At 43.9% G+C, this 18,351-nt stretch overlaps 1 protein-coding gene across 1 annotated transcript in view; it reads right to left on the reverse strand.

The window, feature by feature from the left end:
* The window catches only part of LOC142139096 (amine oxidase [flavin-containing] A-like), a 74,345-nt gene extending 57,051 nt beyond the window's left edge, over positions 1–17,294 (reverse strand). The window contains exon 1 of the mRNA XM_075196388.1: positions 17,141–17,294. Within this exon, the coding sequence (XP_075052489.1) occupies positions 17,141–17,177 (37 nt within the window). The 5' untranslated portion in view covers positions 17,178–17,294. The remainder of the gene's footprint in view (positions 1–17,140) is intronic.
* Positions 17,295–18,351: the final 1,057 nt, after the last annotated feature.

The following is an 18,351-nucleotide window of genomic DNA, read 5'->3' on the forward strand; positions in this document are numbered from 1 at the left end:
ACGCAGTTGCGTCATTGCGGCGGGTCCAAAATTACGCGCGCACATTTTGGAGCCCCGCCCCCCATCATGCCCACCTCCCCCGGCAGGCTCCCGGAAACCAACGTTCTAAAGTTGGTGAGTATGAGGTAAATATACAAGTTAAATGTACCTACTGTATATACGCAATATTAAATATGAAAATGTAATACTCAAGTAATTTTAAAATGTGTATACATTTCTGTGTGTTAAAAGGTGTAAAATGGAGAGCTGTGATGTTAATGTTTATAATTGCTGAATTCTGATTGCCATTACATTAGCACTGAATATGACAGGTGTAGTATTACAAGGTATAATATATACTCTGCACCATAAATTATTAACTCTTAATATTTTTACTCCTTCACGATTAGAAAAACTTTCATATTTTTTATTGCATTGCTTTCACTAGTAATAACATTTTTATTTCTTGGTCTAACATTATTTTATATTGCTTTTTTCTTGGAAAGATAGAGATTGTTTTGTAGCTTAGTGGAAAGAATATCTATTTATCTCACGGGCATTTTACTGTGAAAAATGGGCAAACATGGGAAATAAATATGTTTGTCCTATTATTCTCCCTATAGTTACATTCCTATAATTAGTGCAATACAGAAATATTCCCTCAAATTGTATAATCTAAATATCTAATAAGTGTTAAATTGACAGCAGGTGCTGTATGCAGCCATTCATATAATAGGCCATAACGCTTTCAGTAAACACATAGCACTGTTGAGGTTTCCCAATCATTTCTTTACATGCAGTGTTGTTTTCTACCTGCAGATAGGCTATCAACATCGGAACTCGACAGTCAGAATTACAAATCGTATAAAATTGCAGATAAAAACAGAACAAGTACATATGATGGTGATGAAGGAGATGCAAACAGAGTGTAAAGAGGCCCTTGTTTGCGAGAGTTTAGAGACTAGAGGGTGTCACGGGCACTAGGAGTCTTTACCCAGGTATCACCAGATGATAGACTTACCAGAGCAGTATAGGTGGTAATATGGTACTCTGGTAGCGGGGTGATCACGGAACAGGAAACAGCAGATGATAAGAGAATGCTCGAGGAAAGTCTATGACTAGCAGCACTGGTAATAGGTAGATAACTGTACACGAGGAACTGGATGGACAAGGAAACGTGAGGGTAGTCAGTGGTCTGCGTATAGCAAGTTGTACCACTGCTATAGTGAGGAGGAATGTCCAGGAGTAACGAGGAGGTGATGAGAGTCAGCGGTCTGCGTATAGCAAGTTGTACCGCTGTCTGGGTGAAGGAATGGAATCCAGGTGAAGGTATCCGGGGAGTCAGTGGTCTGCGTTAGCAAGTTGTACCACTGCTACGTGAAAGGATACTGGAAACTAGTGAGTCAGAAAACAGGGAACAGTGGTCTGCCTCTAGCAAGTTGTACCACTGAAATATATAAGTGAGGAGGAGCACGGGGAGATAAATGCAATGCAGAGTATACACGGGCACACTGAACTTGATCCCACGATGATATGCACACAATAATAATAACTGAGCAGCACTGCACAAATATACAAAGTCACGAGAACTATCCAGGCTAAACGATAACACAGTCTAATGATAGCAATAGTCTCAGTGGATAGGAAACTCCGGAGGAGAAGAACTCAGTCCAGCTAGATATGCAATACACCAGCACAGTCAATGAGAAGTATGCATACCGTGGTTCAGGAGGGCAGGCAGTCAGAGGTGAGGTGCAGGGATACCTGTACGGCTGGGTGGAAGCTGTAACCAAGTAGGTGCAGCGCACGGTAGGTAGACCAGCAAGGATGTAAACAATACTCAGGAAGCAGTAGTATATAGAACTGGACACCGGGAGAACACGGGAGAGTTGAGGCAGTCTAGCTGAGATGAAAGCAGCGGAGCGTTGATCCGATGCAGACAGGCGAGTTGACACAAGCAGGAACGCTGTAGAAGCACGGAGACAGCGGATCGGCTGGCTGCAGACACGATAAGTACTGGAGGGTTGCGATGAGCAGGACACTGCAGATACACGGAGGCAGCGGAGAGGAATCAGCTGGTGCAGTCACGATGAAACACGGGAGAGTTGAGGTGAGCAGGATACTGTAGAAGCACGGAGGCAGCGGATAGGAATCAGCTGGTGCAGTCACGATGAAACACGGGAGAGTTGAGGTGAGCAGGATACTGTAGAAGCATGGAGCAGCGGATATGAATCAGCTGGTGCAGTAACGATGAAACACGGGAGAGTTGAAGTGGTTTGGAGACTGTAGAAGCACGGAGGCAGCGGATAGGAATCAGCTGGTGCAGTCACGATGAAACACAGGAGAGTTGAAGTGGTTGGGAGACTGTAGAAGCACGGAGGCAGCGGATAGGAATCAGCTGGTGCAGTCACGATGAAACACAGGAGAGTTGAAGTGGTTAGGAAACCACAAACGAACAACAGGAATCAGCAGGAGCTGAATACAGGAGGAAACACAGGAACACCTTCAGAGGCTCACGGGGAATGAGACTCCAAGATCAGGCAACGAGGTATTGACCACAGGTGCTTTAAATAGGGAGTGTTGCCTGATCAGCCAATTAACTAAAAGGAACAGATACTGAAGGGTTGAAAGGGCTGCACAGGCGCAGACCCTCAGGATGGTGGACGGCCACGGTTCCTAAACACACGAGAAGTAGCACTCACAGTCCGGTGAGTGACAGTACCCCCCCTTTAAAGGTGGGCACAGAACACCTGGAACCGGGTTTGTCCGGATACTTGGAATAAAACTTCCTAAGAAGAGCTGGAGCATTGAGATCTTCAGCTTTGATCCATGAGCGCTCCTCAGGACCAAAGCCCTTACAATGAACGAGGAAACGAAGAACTCCTCGCGAAATTTTTGCATCCAATATGTGAGTAATCTCAAAGTCCTCCTCTTGATGAATTTGAACTGGCCGCGGTGCTGAAGGAGGGACCGAGAAACGGTTGATGATGAGAGGTTTGAGCAAGGACACATGGAAGGCGTTGGAAATACGAAGATTCTTAGGAAGTAGAAGTTTGAAAACAAACTGGATTTATCACTTGAATGATCCTATACGGACCAATAAAACGAGGAGCGAATTTCATAGATGGGACCTTCAAACGAATATTTTTGGTAGATAACCAGACACGATCTCCAATTTTCAGTGGTGGAATGGCCCGCCTCTTTTTATCTGCAAAAGACTTATATTTGGCGGATGTCTTCTTTAAACAGGTTTTGACCTGAGACCAAATATTTTTGAAGGTTTGGCAAACAGTCTCTACAGCAGGAACTTGGGTGGGAGGGAGGGCAGGAAATTCCGGAAAAGACGGATGGTGACCGTAAACCACAAAGAATGGAGTTTTAGCAGATGACTCATGGTACATGTTGTTATGAGCGAATTCAGCCCATGGAAGCAATTCTACCCAGTTGTCTTGGTTGGCTGACGAGAACATCCTTATAAACGTCTCAAGATCTTGATTGACCCTTTCAGTTTGTCCGTTTGATTGAGGATGGTAGGAAGATGAGAGTGATAATCGTATGCCCAAGGTCTTACAAAGGGCCCGCCAGAATCTGGAAACGAATTGTACTCCTCTATCTGAAACAATCTCGGACGGACATCCATGAATACGAAATATTTCTTTGATGAAACAGTCAGCCAGAGTAGAAGAAGGCAAACCAGTCAAGGGAACGAAATGCGCCATCTTCGAAAATCTGTCCACCACTACCCAAATAGTATTGCAGTTTTTACTAGGAGGAAGATCAGTAACAAAGTCCATACTAATATGGGTCCATGGCTTGGACGGAATGGGTAGTGGTCGAAGCAAACCTGCTGGAGTTCTGCGGGAGGTCTTGAACTGAGAACACAATTCACATGCGGCTACAAAATCTTTGACATCTCTCCTCATAGAAGGCCACCAGTAACTTCGAGAGAGGATTTCGAAGGTCTTACGTTCACCAGAGTGTCCAGAAAAACGAGAAGAGTGAAACCACGAAAGGATTTTCTTCCTAAGAGCAGGAGGCACGAGGGTTTTCCCAACTGGTAGCACCTTAGTGGAAGAAGCAGCCAGAGAAACACATTTGGGGTCTAATATAGAGTGGTTGGGACCCTCTTCAACGTCTGAGGACGTCACAAAGGCTCGAGATAGAGCGTCTGCTTTTTTATTCTTCGCAGCTGGTTTGAAGGTTATGATTAACTCAAAACGGGAAAAGAAAAGAGACCATCTTGCTTGACGAGGATTCAAACATTGAGCAGACTGTAGATATGACAAATTCTTATGATCCGTGAAAATTGTCACAGGATGACGAGCTCCCTCCAACAAGTATCTCCATTCCTCTAATGCTACTTTAATAGCCAGCAACTCCTTGTCCCCGATGGTGTAATTCTTCTCCGCAGGCAGAAGACCCCGAGAGTAAAAGGCACAAGGATGGAATTTTTGTTGTTCCGATCTTTGAGAGAGAATGGCTCTTAAACCAACATTAGAGGCATCTACCTCTAGGAAGAAGGGAAGCGTCACATCAGGCTGTCGAAGAATGGGAGCAGAGGAGAAGGACTCTTTAAGAAACTGAAAGGCTTGAAGAGCCTCAGATGACCATTGCTTAGTATTGGCCCCATTACGAGTCAGGGCCACAATGGGGGATGCAATCAAAGAGAAATCTTGAATGAAGCGTCTATAGTAATTGGCAAAACCTAAAAAACGCTGAATGGCACGAAGAGTAGTTGGCTGAGGCCAATGTAACACAGCATTCACCTTTTCTGGATCCATTTGCAGACCAACTCCGGAGACAATATAACCGAAAAATGGAATCTGGGGCAACTCGAATGAACATTTTTCTAGTTTGCAGAATAATGAATTTCTCCGGAGTCTGGAAAGAACTTCTGCCACATGTTGGTGATGAGAAGGCAGGTCCTGTGAGAAGATCAATATGTCGTCCAGATAAACGACAACACATACATATAACAAGTCCCGGAAGATCTCATTAATGAAGCCCTGGAAAACAGCGGGGGCATTACACAACCCGAAAGGCATTACTAAGTATTCATAATGCCCATCCCTGGTGTTGAAAGCTGTCTTCCATTCGTCACCGGACCTGATTCTAATTAAATTGTAGGCACCACGAAGATCCAACTTGGTAAAGATCCGAGCTCCCTTAATCCGATCAAATAGCTCAGTAATCAGTGGAATGGGATACCGATTTTTGATAGTAATGGCGTTAAGACCACGAAAGTCTATGCAGGGGCGTAGTGATCCATCCTTCTTTTTTACAAAGAAGAACCCGGCTCCAGCGAGGGAAGTAGAAGGTCGAATAAATCCTCGCTGGAGATTCTCTTGGATGTATTCAGATGTAGCTTGAGTTTCAGGTAACGAAAGTGGATACACACGACCCCTAGGAGGAGTCTTGCCAGGTAGAAGATCAATCGGACAATCCCATGAACGATGAGGAGGAAGACGCTCAGACTGAGTTTTATCAAATACATAGGCAAATGAAGCATACTGAGGAGGGAGTCCCGGTGAGGAAGGTGAAATGGAGGATTGCTGTATTTTAAGGGGGACGACTTGGGAGAGACAACGATGATGACTTTCAGCTCCCCAAGACGTAACTTGAGGAGTGCGCCAGTCAATCTGGGGAGAATGACACTGAAGCCATGGAAGGCCTAAAACAATAGGACTTGTCGTAACAGGAAGAATTAAAAACGAAATTTCTTCTTGGTGAAGCACACCAATCTGAAGAGTTACTGGAGACGTACTCTGGGTGATGAGACCATTGATAAGACGTGATCCATCAATAGCAGTCACAGTAATAGGTGTCTTCAGGGTAATCACTGGTAGGGACCATTGATTCACGAGGGATTTAGAAATAAAATTTCCCGCAGCTCCAGAATCAATAAGTGCTTGGGACTCAAAGGATTTGGTAGCGAAGGAAATTGTAACATCAAAAGCGCAGACTTTTAATTTCGTAGAACATGGAGAGGACTCCAGGGACCCTAACTTCACCTCTCCAGAACTAGTTAGGGCCTGGCATTTCCCGATTTTTTAGGGCATGAATTGAGCAAATGTGTGGAATCAGCACAATAGATACAAAGTCTATTTTTTACTCTTCGGTTCCTCTCCTCAGTGGTTAATTTGGAGCGTCCTATCTCCATGGGTATCACCGGAGATGAAGCTGGACGAAATTGAGAAGTTGAGCGAAGAGGTGCTTTAACTGAAGTTGTTTTTTCAGACTCCCTTTCACGAAATCTCATGTCTACACGATGGCAAAGAGAAATCAAATCTTCTAAAGAAGTAGGTAGTTCTTGAGTAGTCAGTGCATCTTTAATTTAATCGGAGAGCCCCTGCCAGAAGGCGGCAATTAACGCTTCAGTGTTCCACTGAAGTTCAGAGGCTAGAATCCTAAATTGAATGACGTACTGGCCTACTGTACGAGAACCCTGACATAGGCGGAGGATGCTGGATGCAGCGGAGATGACACGACCTGGTTCATCGAATACACTTCGGAACATGGAAATAAATTTGGCACTATCTTGTAGTAATGGATCGTTTCTTTCCCACAGAGGGGAAGCCCATGCGAGAGCTTGTCCAGAAAACAATGAAATAAGATAGGCCACTCTGGAACGATGAGTAGAGAAATTTTGAGGTTGGAGCTCAAAATGAACTGAGCATTGGTTGAGAAAACCCCTACATGTTTTGGGGTCTCCATCATACTTTAACGGAGTAGGCAGGTGAAGCGTAGTAGCCGTAGACACCTGGGATGGCACTGGGGAAACGGAGCAAAGCACAGGAGCATCAACATTAGCTGTGATATTTTGCCCAGATGTTCCTTGGGAGGCTAACGCCTGGTCACATTGTTGTAACAGCTGTTGGCGAGCATCCTGTTGCTCCATACGGGTAACCAGATGCTGCAGCATCTCTTTAGCTGTAGGTTCCGAATCTGGGTCTGTCATGGCCTGATCTTACTGTCACGGGCACTAGGAGTCTTTACCCAGGTATCACCAGATGATAGACTTACCAGAGCAGTATAGGTGGTAATATGGTACTCTGGTAGCAGGGTGATCATGGAACAGGAAACAGCAGATGATAAGAGAATGCTCGAGGAAAGTCTATGACTAGCAGCACTGGTAATAGGTAGATAACTGTACACGAGGAACTGGATGGACAAGGAAACGTGAGGGTAGTCAGTGGTCTGCGTATAGCAAGTTGTACCACTGCTATAGTGAGGAGGAATGTCCAGGAGTAACGAGGAGGTGATGAGAATCAGCGGTCTGCGTATAGCAAGTTGTACCGCTGTCTGGGTGAAGGAATGGAATCCAGGTGAAGGTATCCGGGGAGTCAGTTGTCTGCGTTAGCAAGTTGTACCACTGCTACGTGAAAGGATACTGGAAACTAGTGAGTCAGAAAACAGGGAACAGTGGTCTGCCTCTAGCAAGTTGTACCACTGAAATATATAAGTGAGGAGGAGCACGGGGAGATAAATGCAATGCAGAGTATACACGGGCACACTGAACTTGATCCCACGATGATATGCACACAATAATAATAACTGAGCAGCACTGCACAAATATACAAAGTCATGAGAACTATCCAGGCTAAATGATAACACAGTCTAGTGATAGCAATAGGGATACCTGTACGGCTGGAGGCCGGCAGGATGCGAAGTCCCAGGAGGGTGGAAGCGGTAACCAAGTAGGTGCAGCGCACGGTAGGTAGACCAGCAAGGATGTAAACAATACTCAGGAAGCAGTAGTATATAGAACTGGACACCGGGAGAACACGGGAGAGTTGAGGCAGTCTAGCTGAGATGAAAGCAGCGGAGCGTTGATCCGATGCAGACAGGTGAGTTGACACAAGCAGCAACGCTGTAGAAGCACGGAGACAGCGGATAGGCTGGCTGCAGACACGATGAGTACTGGAGGGTTGCGATGAGCAGGACACTGCAGATACACGGAGGCAGCGGAGAGGAATCAGCTGGTGCAGTCACGATGAAACACGGGAGAGTTGAGGTGAGCAGGATACTGTAGAAGCACGGAGGCAGCGGATAGGAATCAGCTGGTGCAGTCACGATGAAACACGGGAGAGTTGAGGTGAGCAGGATACTGTAGAAGCACGGAGCAGCGGATATGAATCAGCTGGTGCAGTAACGATGAAACACGGGAGAGTTGAAGTGGTTTGGAGACTGTAGAAGCACGGAGGCAGCGGATAGGAATCAGCTGGTGCAGTCACGATGAAACACAGGAGAGTTGAAGTGGTTTGGAGACTGTAGAAGCACGGAGGCAGCGGATAGGAATCAGCTGGTGCAGTCACGATGAAACACAGGAGAGTTGAAGTGGTTGGGAGACTGTAGAAGCACGGAGGCAGCGGATAGGAATCAGCTGGTGCAGTCACGATGAAACACAGGAGAGTTTAAGTGGTTGGGAGACTGTAGAAGCACGGAGGCAGCGGATATGAATAAGCTGGTGCAGTAACGATGAAACACGGGAGAGTTGAAGTGGTTTGGAGACTGTAGAAGCACGGAGGCAGTGGATAGGAATCAGCTGGTGCAGTCACGATGAAACACAGGAGAGTTGAAGTGGTTTGGAGACTGTAGAAGCACGGAGGCAGCAGATAGGAATCAGCTGGTGCAGTCACGATGAAACACAGGAGAGTTGAAGTGGTTAGGAAACCACAAACGAACAACAGGAATCAGCAGGAGCTGAATACACGAGAAAACACAGGAACACCTTCAGAGGCTCACGGGGAATGAGACTCCAAGATCAGGCAACGAGGTATTGACCACAGGTGCTTTAAATAGGGAGTGTTGCCTGATCAGCCAATTAACTAAAAGGAACATGTACTGAAGGGTTGAAAGGAATGCACAGGCGCAGACCCTCAGGATGGTGGACGGCCACGGTTCCTAAACACACGAGAAGTAGCACTCACAGTCCGGTGAGTGACAGAGGGAGAAGGCAATGCTAACACAATGGAAGCTAGTGGGATTGTAAATGGATATGGGATGTAATAGGTAGAACATGCAGAGAGAGCTGTATCAGGTGATTATATACAGTGTTTTGTATATATAAATACTGATTAGCCACAACATTAAAACAACCTTCTTAATATTGTGTAGGTTCCTATTGTGCTGCCAAAATTGAGCTATTGAGGCATGGACTCCACAAGACATCTGAAGGTGTCCTGTGGTATCTGGTACCAAGACATTAGCAGCAGATCTTTTAAGTTGTGAGATGTAGTCTCCACGGTCTGGACTTGTTTTTCTAGCGCATCCCATGGATGCTCGATTGGAATGAGATCTGGAGAAATTGGAGGCCAAGTCAACACCTTGAACTCTTTATCATATCCCTCAAACCATTCAAGAACAGTTATTGCAGTGTGGCAAAGCGCATTAACCTGCTGATAGAGGCCATTGCCGTCTAGGAATACCGTTGCCAGGAAGGGGTGCACTTGGTCTGCAACAATGTTTAGGTAGGTGGGATGCAGCAAAGTAACATCCACATGAATGCCAGGACCCAAGGTTTCCCAGCAGAAAATTGCCTAAAGCATCTCACTGCATCCGCTGGCGTGCCTTCTTCCCATAGTGCATCCTGGTGCTATCTCTTCCCCAGATAAACAACGGACACACTTCCGGCCGTCCACATGATATAAAAGAAAATGTGAATCATCAGTAAATGCCACCTTCTTCCATTGCTCCATGGTCCAGTTCTGGATAGGGGTCAGCAAGGGCACTTTGACCGGTCTGTGGTACGCAGCAAGCTGCGATGCACTTTGTGTTCTGACACCTTTCTACCCTGCAAGAGGTGAATGACAACCGCACTAGGTATATACGTAATTGAACATCCCTTAATAAATTAATTAATTCTTAATATTTGAAATACTCAGGAAATATCAATTTAACATTTATATTGTTAGCTGAGTGGTGCAGCCTAACTCAGTTACTGAGACCTGGCGTTCCATAGTGCACAGGAGAAGGGAAGAGAGGATAGTGGAGATATGTGGATAAGGTTGGCGGGATTGGAAGTATAGGATGGATGGAAAGGTTTTGGCGAGGAGAGAGGAGCGTGAGCAGATAATGTGGAGTGTACAGGGCCCAGGGTTCGGTGAGATATCACCAGCAGTCACAAGAAGGAGCAGGGTGAGAAAGAGGACATGCAAGGAGCATTTGTGGGTGTGAGTTATATTTCTGTTTACGTAGGCTGGTGAGTGTGGTGGGTGCAAGAGACAAAATAGTTCATGCGTTCAGAATAGCGAAGACGGAAGTAGTGAAAAGGAAATCATAATAGGGGAGGGAGAAATAGGATGATGGAGAAAGAAGAGAAGTTTGGAGAGAAGTATGGTGACAGTAAATAGGAGATACTGTAAATTGAATAGGTGCATGATGGAGAGATGTGAATGAATGTGTATTAGCTAAGGAAGGTAATGAGAGAGTAAAAAGGAACAATTGATCCAAATTGGCAATGGAAGAGGTTACCGCCCCCTGGCTGTGGTTAATGGAGTAGGCAGTTTCTGCCGTTCTGACACGACAAGGTCCAGAAGGACAGTTGGGTGCAGAGGGTCCAGCAGCCAAACACAGATGGTATGTTATGTTATTGTGCCTCCTGTCTGTTTGCGCTCCCTTTAGGATGTAAGCTCTTACGAAGAGGGTCCTCTTTCCTCCTGTCTCTCTACCTATTCTTCTCCTCCAGCTTCACTGTTCTAGCTTTTATTGGAGCTTTTGAATTCCTGGTAATTTTTTGCTTATTGTTTTTTGAAAATGAGGACAATAAAATGTCAACCATGTGACTTGCTTTTTCATGCTTATCACTGCCTGAGCCAATGCAATTGCACTGCTTCAAAATATATGCTATAAAACTACACAAGATACCATTGTAAAATAGTTTAATTCTAGTTTTTATTGTATACTACATGGTGTTAGTTTTGAACTTTTGTGACCTCATTTCCATGGACTTTAATCTAACTAGACTTGATTAAATAAGTATGTCTCCTATACCAAAAAAGGTTTGGTTGATAAGCTGAGTTTGAAGTTCAATGTATCATATGTGGAGATAAAATTTGAAATGTGTGCTTATAAGTTATAGCTAGATATACAAAGCGCAGGTTTGTTTTTTTATGTTTTTTGTTTTTTTTAACAAAAAAACTGAAACATTTCAAATTTGTGCAAAAATAAAAAAATCTGTTTTGTAATAACTTCTTTAGAATGCTTATATTTTGAAGATAATGTGATCATATACTGCTACCCTCTATTTCGCAAAAATATTTTCTAAGTAATGACTATGCTATAGAAATACTTTTATATGTAACAATATACAATACTGAATCAGACAATGATTACAATTTCTGTACAATGAGTATAGGCCATACTTGCCAACTTACGTAGGTTGGCTTCCGGCAGCCTGTCAGGGGAGATGGGCGTGATGGGGGCGGGGCTCCAAAATTCACGTCATTTTGGCCCCACCCCATGACGCAATGACGCAACCGCGTCATTTGACAACAGGGGGCGGGGCCAAACGCCGCAATTCCCGGTGAATTGCAGCGTTTTGGACCTAATTCTGCCCACTTCACTAGATAGTGGGCAGAATTCTCCAGATGCGGGAGATTGCCACACTCTGCCAGGAGTCCATGGGACTCTCGCGAAATGCGGGAATCTCCCGGACATTCCGGGAGAGTTGGCAAGTATGGTATAGGCAGGGACAGACATACTGGGCGCGCGCACACACACAGGGACAGATACAGTGGGCGCACACATACAGGGTGAGACACAGTGGGCGCACTCATACAGGGACAGACACGCTGGGCGCACACATACAGGGACAGAGACACTGGGCGCACACATACAGGGACCGACACACTGGGCGCACACATACAGGGTGAGACACAGTGGGCACACTCATACAGGGACAGACACACTGGGCGCACTCATACAGGGACAGACACACTGGGCGCACACATACAGGGTGAGACACAGTGGGCGCACTCATACAGGGACAGACACAATGGGCGCACTCATACAGGGACAGACACGCTGGGCGCACACATACAGGGACAGACACGCTGGGCGCACACATACAGGGACCGACACACTGGGTGCACTCATACAGGGACAGACACACTGGGTGCACTCATACAAGGACAGACACACTGGGCGCACTCATACAGGGACAGACACGCTGGGCGCACACATACAGGGACAGACACACTGGGCGCACACATACAGGGACCGACACACTGGGTGCACTCATACAAGGACAGACACACTGGGTGCACTCATACAGGGACAGATACACTGGGCGCACTCATATAGGGACAGACACACTGGGCGCACTCATACAGGGACAGACACACTGGGCGCACTCATACAGGGACAGACACACTGGGCGCACACATACAGGGACAGACACACTGGGCGCACTCATACAGGGACAGACACAGTGGGCGCACTCATACAGGGACAGACACACTGGGTGCACTCATACAGGGACAGACACACTGGGTGCACACATACAGGCAGGGCCTGAGTAAGGGTTCAGGCCATCCCTGGCTAATATAATCGTGGCACATCCTCGTCCTCCACGTCAGGCTAACAAGTGATAGGCAAAAACAAATTTGTCCTTAATATGAAATCCACATTTTTCAATATTATTGCAAAGTATTACAACTGCCCCCACCCGGCTACTTCTTAATGCCACCCGGCTGCCAAAATTTTCTAGGGAGAACACTGCCTATAAATCAGATATTTTATTAAGTTATTTATTGATACCTCAGGAGAAGATGCCTGCATCCATCAGTAAATGTGCACATGCTACAGCTGTGTGTTTATATATGCAAACTATTAAATATTTTTATTTTTGACTCCCTCAGCAAGATGTGTATAACCAACTTAAGATAAGCAATTCCACAGTGCAAGCTCTAGGAAAAAATTTAATATGTAAACATTGTCAAACACTGTCAAAATATACAATTCCAAATAATACTAGGATGACCAAACACTGTACCCTAGTATAAATACATTCGTATATATTGTCATAGGTGGATTTAACAAGCACAATGGTGACATACCAGCTTAGGGCCACAGAAAAGCCTTAAGAATCGTAAAACACAAGTTTCTTGAAAAACAATCAGTGTTAAAAGTGTAGACTTTGTAGTTTGTACTTTGTCCTCCCGTTAAACGTGTTTGAAACATGTTCTTAAAGCCTCCTGGCAGCATAATCAAAGGCAAACACAGGATTTCTAGAGGAGAATTTCCATGCCACCAGAATGGGCATGAACAATATGTAGGGGGCGCAGCTATCATTTTAAATAGTGCTAGGCAGCTCTCCAGCATCACACCACCTTAAATTAATAGGCACCACCATGACATTACTATTATGTTAAATAGCCCCCACAAATAGCCCAAACCATTGGTGTGACTACATCACATAGAAATAACTTACTGTAGATATTTATTTTAATTAATGGTGCAGTGCACCGCTGTATATCATTGTAAATGTACTGATTTTTGATACTGTTATATTTCTAATGTACTGATTCATGATGCATAGGTGTGTGAAAGAAATGTTTTTTTGCAACTGTCTGAAGAAAGGACCCCATGTCAATCTCATGTTAATTAGACCTTTCCATCTCAGTAGCCAACAGGTTTTTTCAGCCTGAAATCACAGGAAGGAAGTAGTTACCTGCATCCTGCCTTGGTAAAAAGATAGACAAACTGCATGAATAATGCTAACAACAAGTTTTAGGAAATCACAAATGTATGTGCATTTTGTAAGTTAAATTGCATTAACTCCACATCTAGAGAAAAATCACATGCTGATGTTAAATTAACTGATGGTAAAACAGAGCTCCTTTTTATACAGATTCTGACACACATGCTGTCATGGATAATGGGAGATATTTCGCCAATTAGATATGCCACACATAAGTAACTTTTTCGAGCTTTGAAAAAGTGCTCTATAAGGGCACGAAACGCGTTAGCTGGGTTTTGGTGCTCAATATCCGGATCTGCATGTGCTTTTCATTGAATTACTTATGTGTGGCATATCTAATTGGCAAATATCTCCCATTATCCATCAAGTGCCTCTGGGGATCTAAGTACTTCCTGCCGGTCCATATAGAAGGCTTTCATTATAATTGGCTCCAAGTAAACCACCCGATTGTGCCAAGTGATTTCCAGCCGAAAACAAGACGGCATTATACCTGGGATCTAGGTAGCAAGTGGAGCTGGCACTTTGGAGGTTGGCTATATCTGGAGACAGTAATATTGTCCGTAAATTGGATTACTAGGTCCTTTGGTGGATCACTACAAAATCAGGTGACTGAGAGTTTGTTTCTTGCCATACACACTGTTTGTATACGGAGGAGGTCGTAACAACGGGCTAATACTCATAGCAGTTACTGTGAAGACCTCATTATCGATTAGTGCACATGGTTACGTTTGATGTTTTGGATCCATAATTAAGGTTCCATTTGTCTCTGAACTATTTTTTATGTGTACACCACCGCTTTTTGCAGCCGCGGTTGTTATCTGTTTGTTTTGTTTTTAATCTATTGTGGGGTTTTTTATATATATTTTTACTATACAGGTCATTTGGATTACTAGTGATTGCCAACTAAGCTCACTTTGAACATAGACTACTGTCAATTTCATTAAATACAGTGTTATATTCTATATACTGTGGATTGTCTTATCTCACTTGACAGGAGAACCTCACAGTAAATTGTTTTTCATTTATACCGTCTGACTCCAAGCAGCGCGACCCCCATCTGTTGTTTTGTGTTTTTCAATACCTTATGTGGGAGTGAGCTACCCATTGAGGGTCTGCAGCAGCGAAGTAGTCTACTCATTAGCAGGTTCCTCCATTTTCCTATTTCTCTCTCACATACTAGACATTATCCCTAGCTACCTCCAGTGTGCGCCCTAATCCCTTTTGGGATAATTTTTCTGATTACAGCAGCTATACCAGCTACCCAGAAGTAAGCGGTTCTGGATGCCACAAAGGAGTCCAGTGGTGGCAGTCAAGTTCTCCTACAACTATTGCATAGTTGGCATTCGGCGAGTGTCTGGTGGCAAGGTGACACTAGTAGAAGTGGTCAGTAGCAGTCAGTTACTGATGGTGAGAAGGAAACTAAGATAAACTGTGCAGGAAGAACATCCTTCTGTTCCTACTTGACCCCTACAGATCGGATGGTGAAGTAAGCCCATCCGGTCACAATCACCCATTTAATAAATTAATAGCTCTCACCCACCATTAAATGAATAACCTCCACCCTCACCCTGCCACTAAATATGTATATTGCAAATATTGTTATTAGGTCTTCATTACATTTAAAATATGTTTTATAGACTTCCCCAGGATCATGATAATGGTGCTATCACATTAAGTTATCTAACCGTATGGCATGTATCCACTATAGACTTCTCCAGGCACAGTTGCCAACAAAATGAAAAAATTGGGGACAAAATCTTAGAAACAGTCTAGTTGCAAGGATGAGCCTCTTTGTGTACTGCTACTGGGGTAAACGGTGGATGTATCAAATGAGCTCTGAACAACAATATCAGCTAAGTATAATGTTTAAAATATGCAATTCTGTTAGAGATATGCCCAGAGTTGTAAATTAAAATTGTAGCACCTGGGGTGAGAAGGAAAACTGCTGCCCCCTAACCCTTAATTTTAACCAAATAAACCTAAAATGTTCATAAACGACCCTGGATATGTCTAGTATCAGCTGCTATATAGTACAAAAAATCTGTAACTGTGAATGGCGGCAAGGTATTATGAAAATATAAAGTAGGACACAAATGACTGAAATACACAGAAGTCCAACAGATTAAGTTCAGCAATCTAGATGGGTTTTAGAACAACAAATGTACAGCAAGTAACTAATCAAAATTTGAAGAGGGTAGGACAGGCTAGATTACATAATACCATAATTAGGCAGTAAAATTGGTTTCTTGCCAGACGTGTCAGACAGGACAGGAAGACAGTTGCACATGTTTTCATTCTAAAATTTAGGTGGGAATTCAATACTCATGAAAGTAAAGCGGCCCGCGCACTGTTACGGTTACTACAGTAATAGTGCTCATTATTACTGTTAGTACGGTAATTTCAACACTGATTTTTGCTCGCAGCTGTGACAGCCTCGAGCAGATATCTGCATTAAAATTACCGCACTATTGGTAATAGTGCGCAGGCCGTGTTACTTTCACGAGTAATGCAGCCAATTGAATTCCCCCATTAGAAAAAAAAAGATATTTTAAATATGCACCAAATTATCATAATTACAGATAACTTGGAAAAACAATTTAGGCTGATAAGTTCTATTGAAAGCACCATATAACGTTTCAATCATAAGAACAAAAACAAAAACCCATAATGCAACCATTTTTTTCTTCGAAATGTAATAAAAACATTGCACATTTGTACAGTATGTGTTTGTGTGTGTATTTTAGAATTCAGACTGTAAGCTCCATTGTGGCAGGTACTGATGTGAACCATCATCATCAGCTATTTTTATAGCGCCACTAATTCTGAAGCGCTGTAAAGAGAACCCTACCCCATTGGAGCTTACAGTCTACATTCCCTAACATACACACACAGACAGAGAGACTAGGCTCAATTTGATAGCAGCCAATTAAACTACTAATATATTTGATTAAACATTCTTCTTAAAGTGCTGCATAATATGTTAATATTATAATATAAAATGTGCAATATAAAAAAACATTAATAACAAAATAATAATTGCACTCAATACTGTCCAAAGATGTTTCTATCAGTTCTGTTGTAGTACAGATGGGTGATACAGAACAAGTTCTGTTTTGACTGAAGCCATACACTAGTTTACTTTTAACAACTACAATTAAAGGTTGCAAACTGCATTGTCACATTCTAGAGTGCTTGATAATGGAAGTATTGACTTTATATTACATCTCCACTCTCTTAAATTTGACTGCTAGGCAAACAAGGGTCACTGATGTACTGGCACATTTCTCAGGCTGTTTGTAGATAGTTGCATGACACCAGCAGTATGCTTCAGCAAGTAGGGTGTGCTGTTACCAATATTCCAAAATTATAATGAAACCATACGTGATTTCTTTCTATTAGCAACGGTGGCTTTAACAACGCTGGCAATTATCAAGCAAACAATAGAACAGAATATCAAACCTGAAATTCCTCCTCCGATGACAATAACGTCGTACATGGTGCCTGCGGTTCTTCTCTCTCTAGGCTTCGTTCATGGGCACAACTCAGAGGACGTGACGGCGATCTCTAGCAAGCAGATACTGACAGAATACAAACAAGACGGCAGAACCCCTCCTCTGTCACTCCCCCACACTACAGCTTCAGTGCTTGAATTGGTCGAACCCCTCTCAGAGCTTCAGCAGCACTGCCACCCTTTGTACAGAGGCCGCTTTCTCAGCCACGATTGGCTGGATCTGTCCATTGAAAAGTACAGTCTATGGGCGAGTTCGTCTACACTTCAGAACCAACCGTTCAAGGTCTCCTGCATAGAAATGCGGTGTTGCTTTAGTTGAAGCTATACTGAAAAGCGCGTTGAAGCAGAAACAACTTGCTACACTGACATAATAGTGTGACCAAATAAATGCTTCTATGACGTCTAATCTCGTCAGCGTTACTGCACTGATTGAGTGGAAGTTAGCTTTATTAGCTTACTTTTCTCTGCCTGTATAGTGTATTCTGTTCTGCTATACAGATGTGTTATCTGTAAAATGTGGAACAACTATTCCACATATTATATTGCATATATATTGTATTTGTGTGTGTGTGTGTGTGTGTGTGTGTGTGTGTGTGTGTGTATATATATATATATATCATACTTGCCAACTCTCCCGGAATGTCCGGGAGACTCCCGCATTTTGTGAGAGTCTCCCGGACTCCCGGGCGAGTGTGGCAATCTCCCGAATTCTGCCCACTTCACTAGGAAGTGCCCCACTTCCTAGTGAAGTGGGCAGAATTAGATCCCAAACGCCGCGATTCCCGGTGAATCGCGGCGTTTGGCCCCGCCCCCGCTGTCAAATGACGCAATTTGCGTCATGACGTCACAGGGGGCGGGGCCGAAATGACGCGATTTCGGCCACCCCGCCCCTTCACGCCCCCCTCCACTGGCTGGCTCCCGGAAGGGAGCTGAAGAAAGTAGGTAAGTATGATATATATATATATATATATATATATATATATTATTTCTGTATATAATAGCTATATATTCTAGTTATTCGTTCCACCTTCCTGAATATGTGTCGGAATGGAGCGCTGAGTGCATTACCCATCAATCTATATATACTAGAGATGCTCACTCACCCCTGGGATTTGGTTTTGGATCTGGATTACCGCCGTGTTTTGGTTTTGCTTTTGCC

The sequence above is a fragment of the Mixophyes fleayi genome, chromosome 2 (genome assembly GCF_038048845.1).
Source record: "Mixophyes fleayi isolate aMixFle1 chromosome 2, aMixFle1.hap1, whole genome shotgun sequence".
In the NCBI taxonomy this organism is placed as follows: domain Eukaryota; kingdom Metazoa; phylum Chordata; class Amphibia; order Anura; family Limnodynastidae; genus Mixophyes; species Mixophyes fleayi.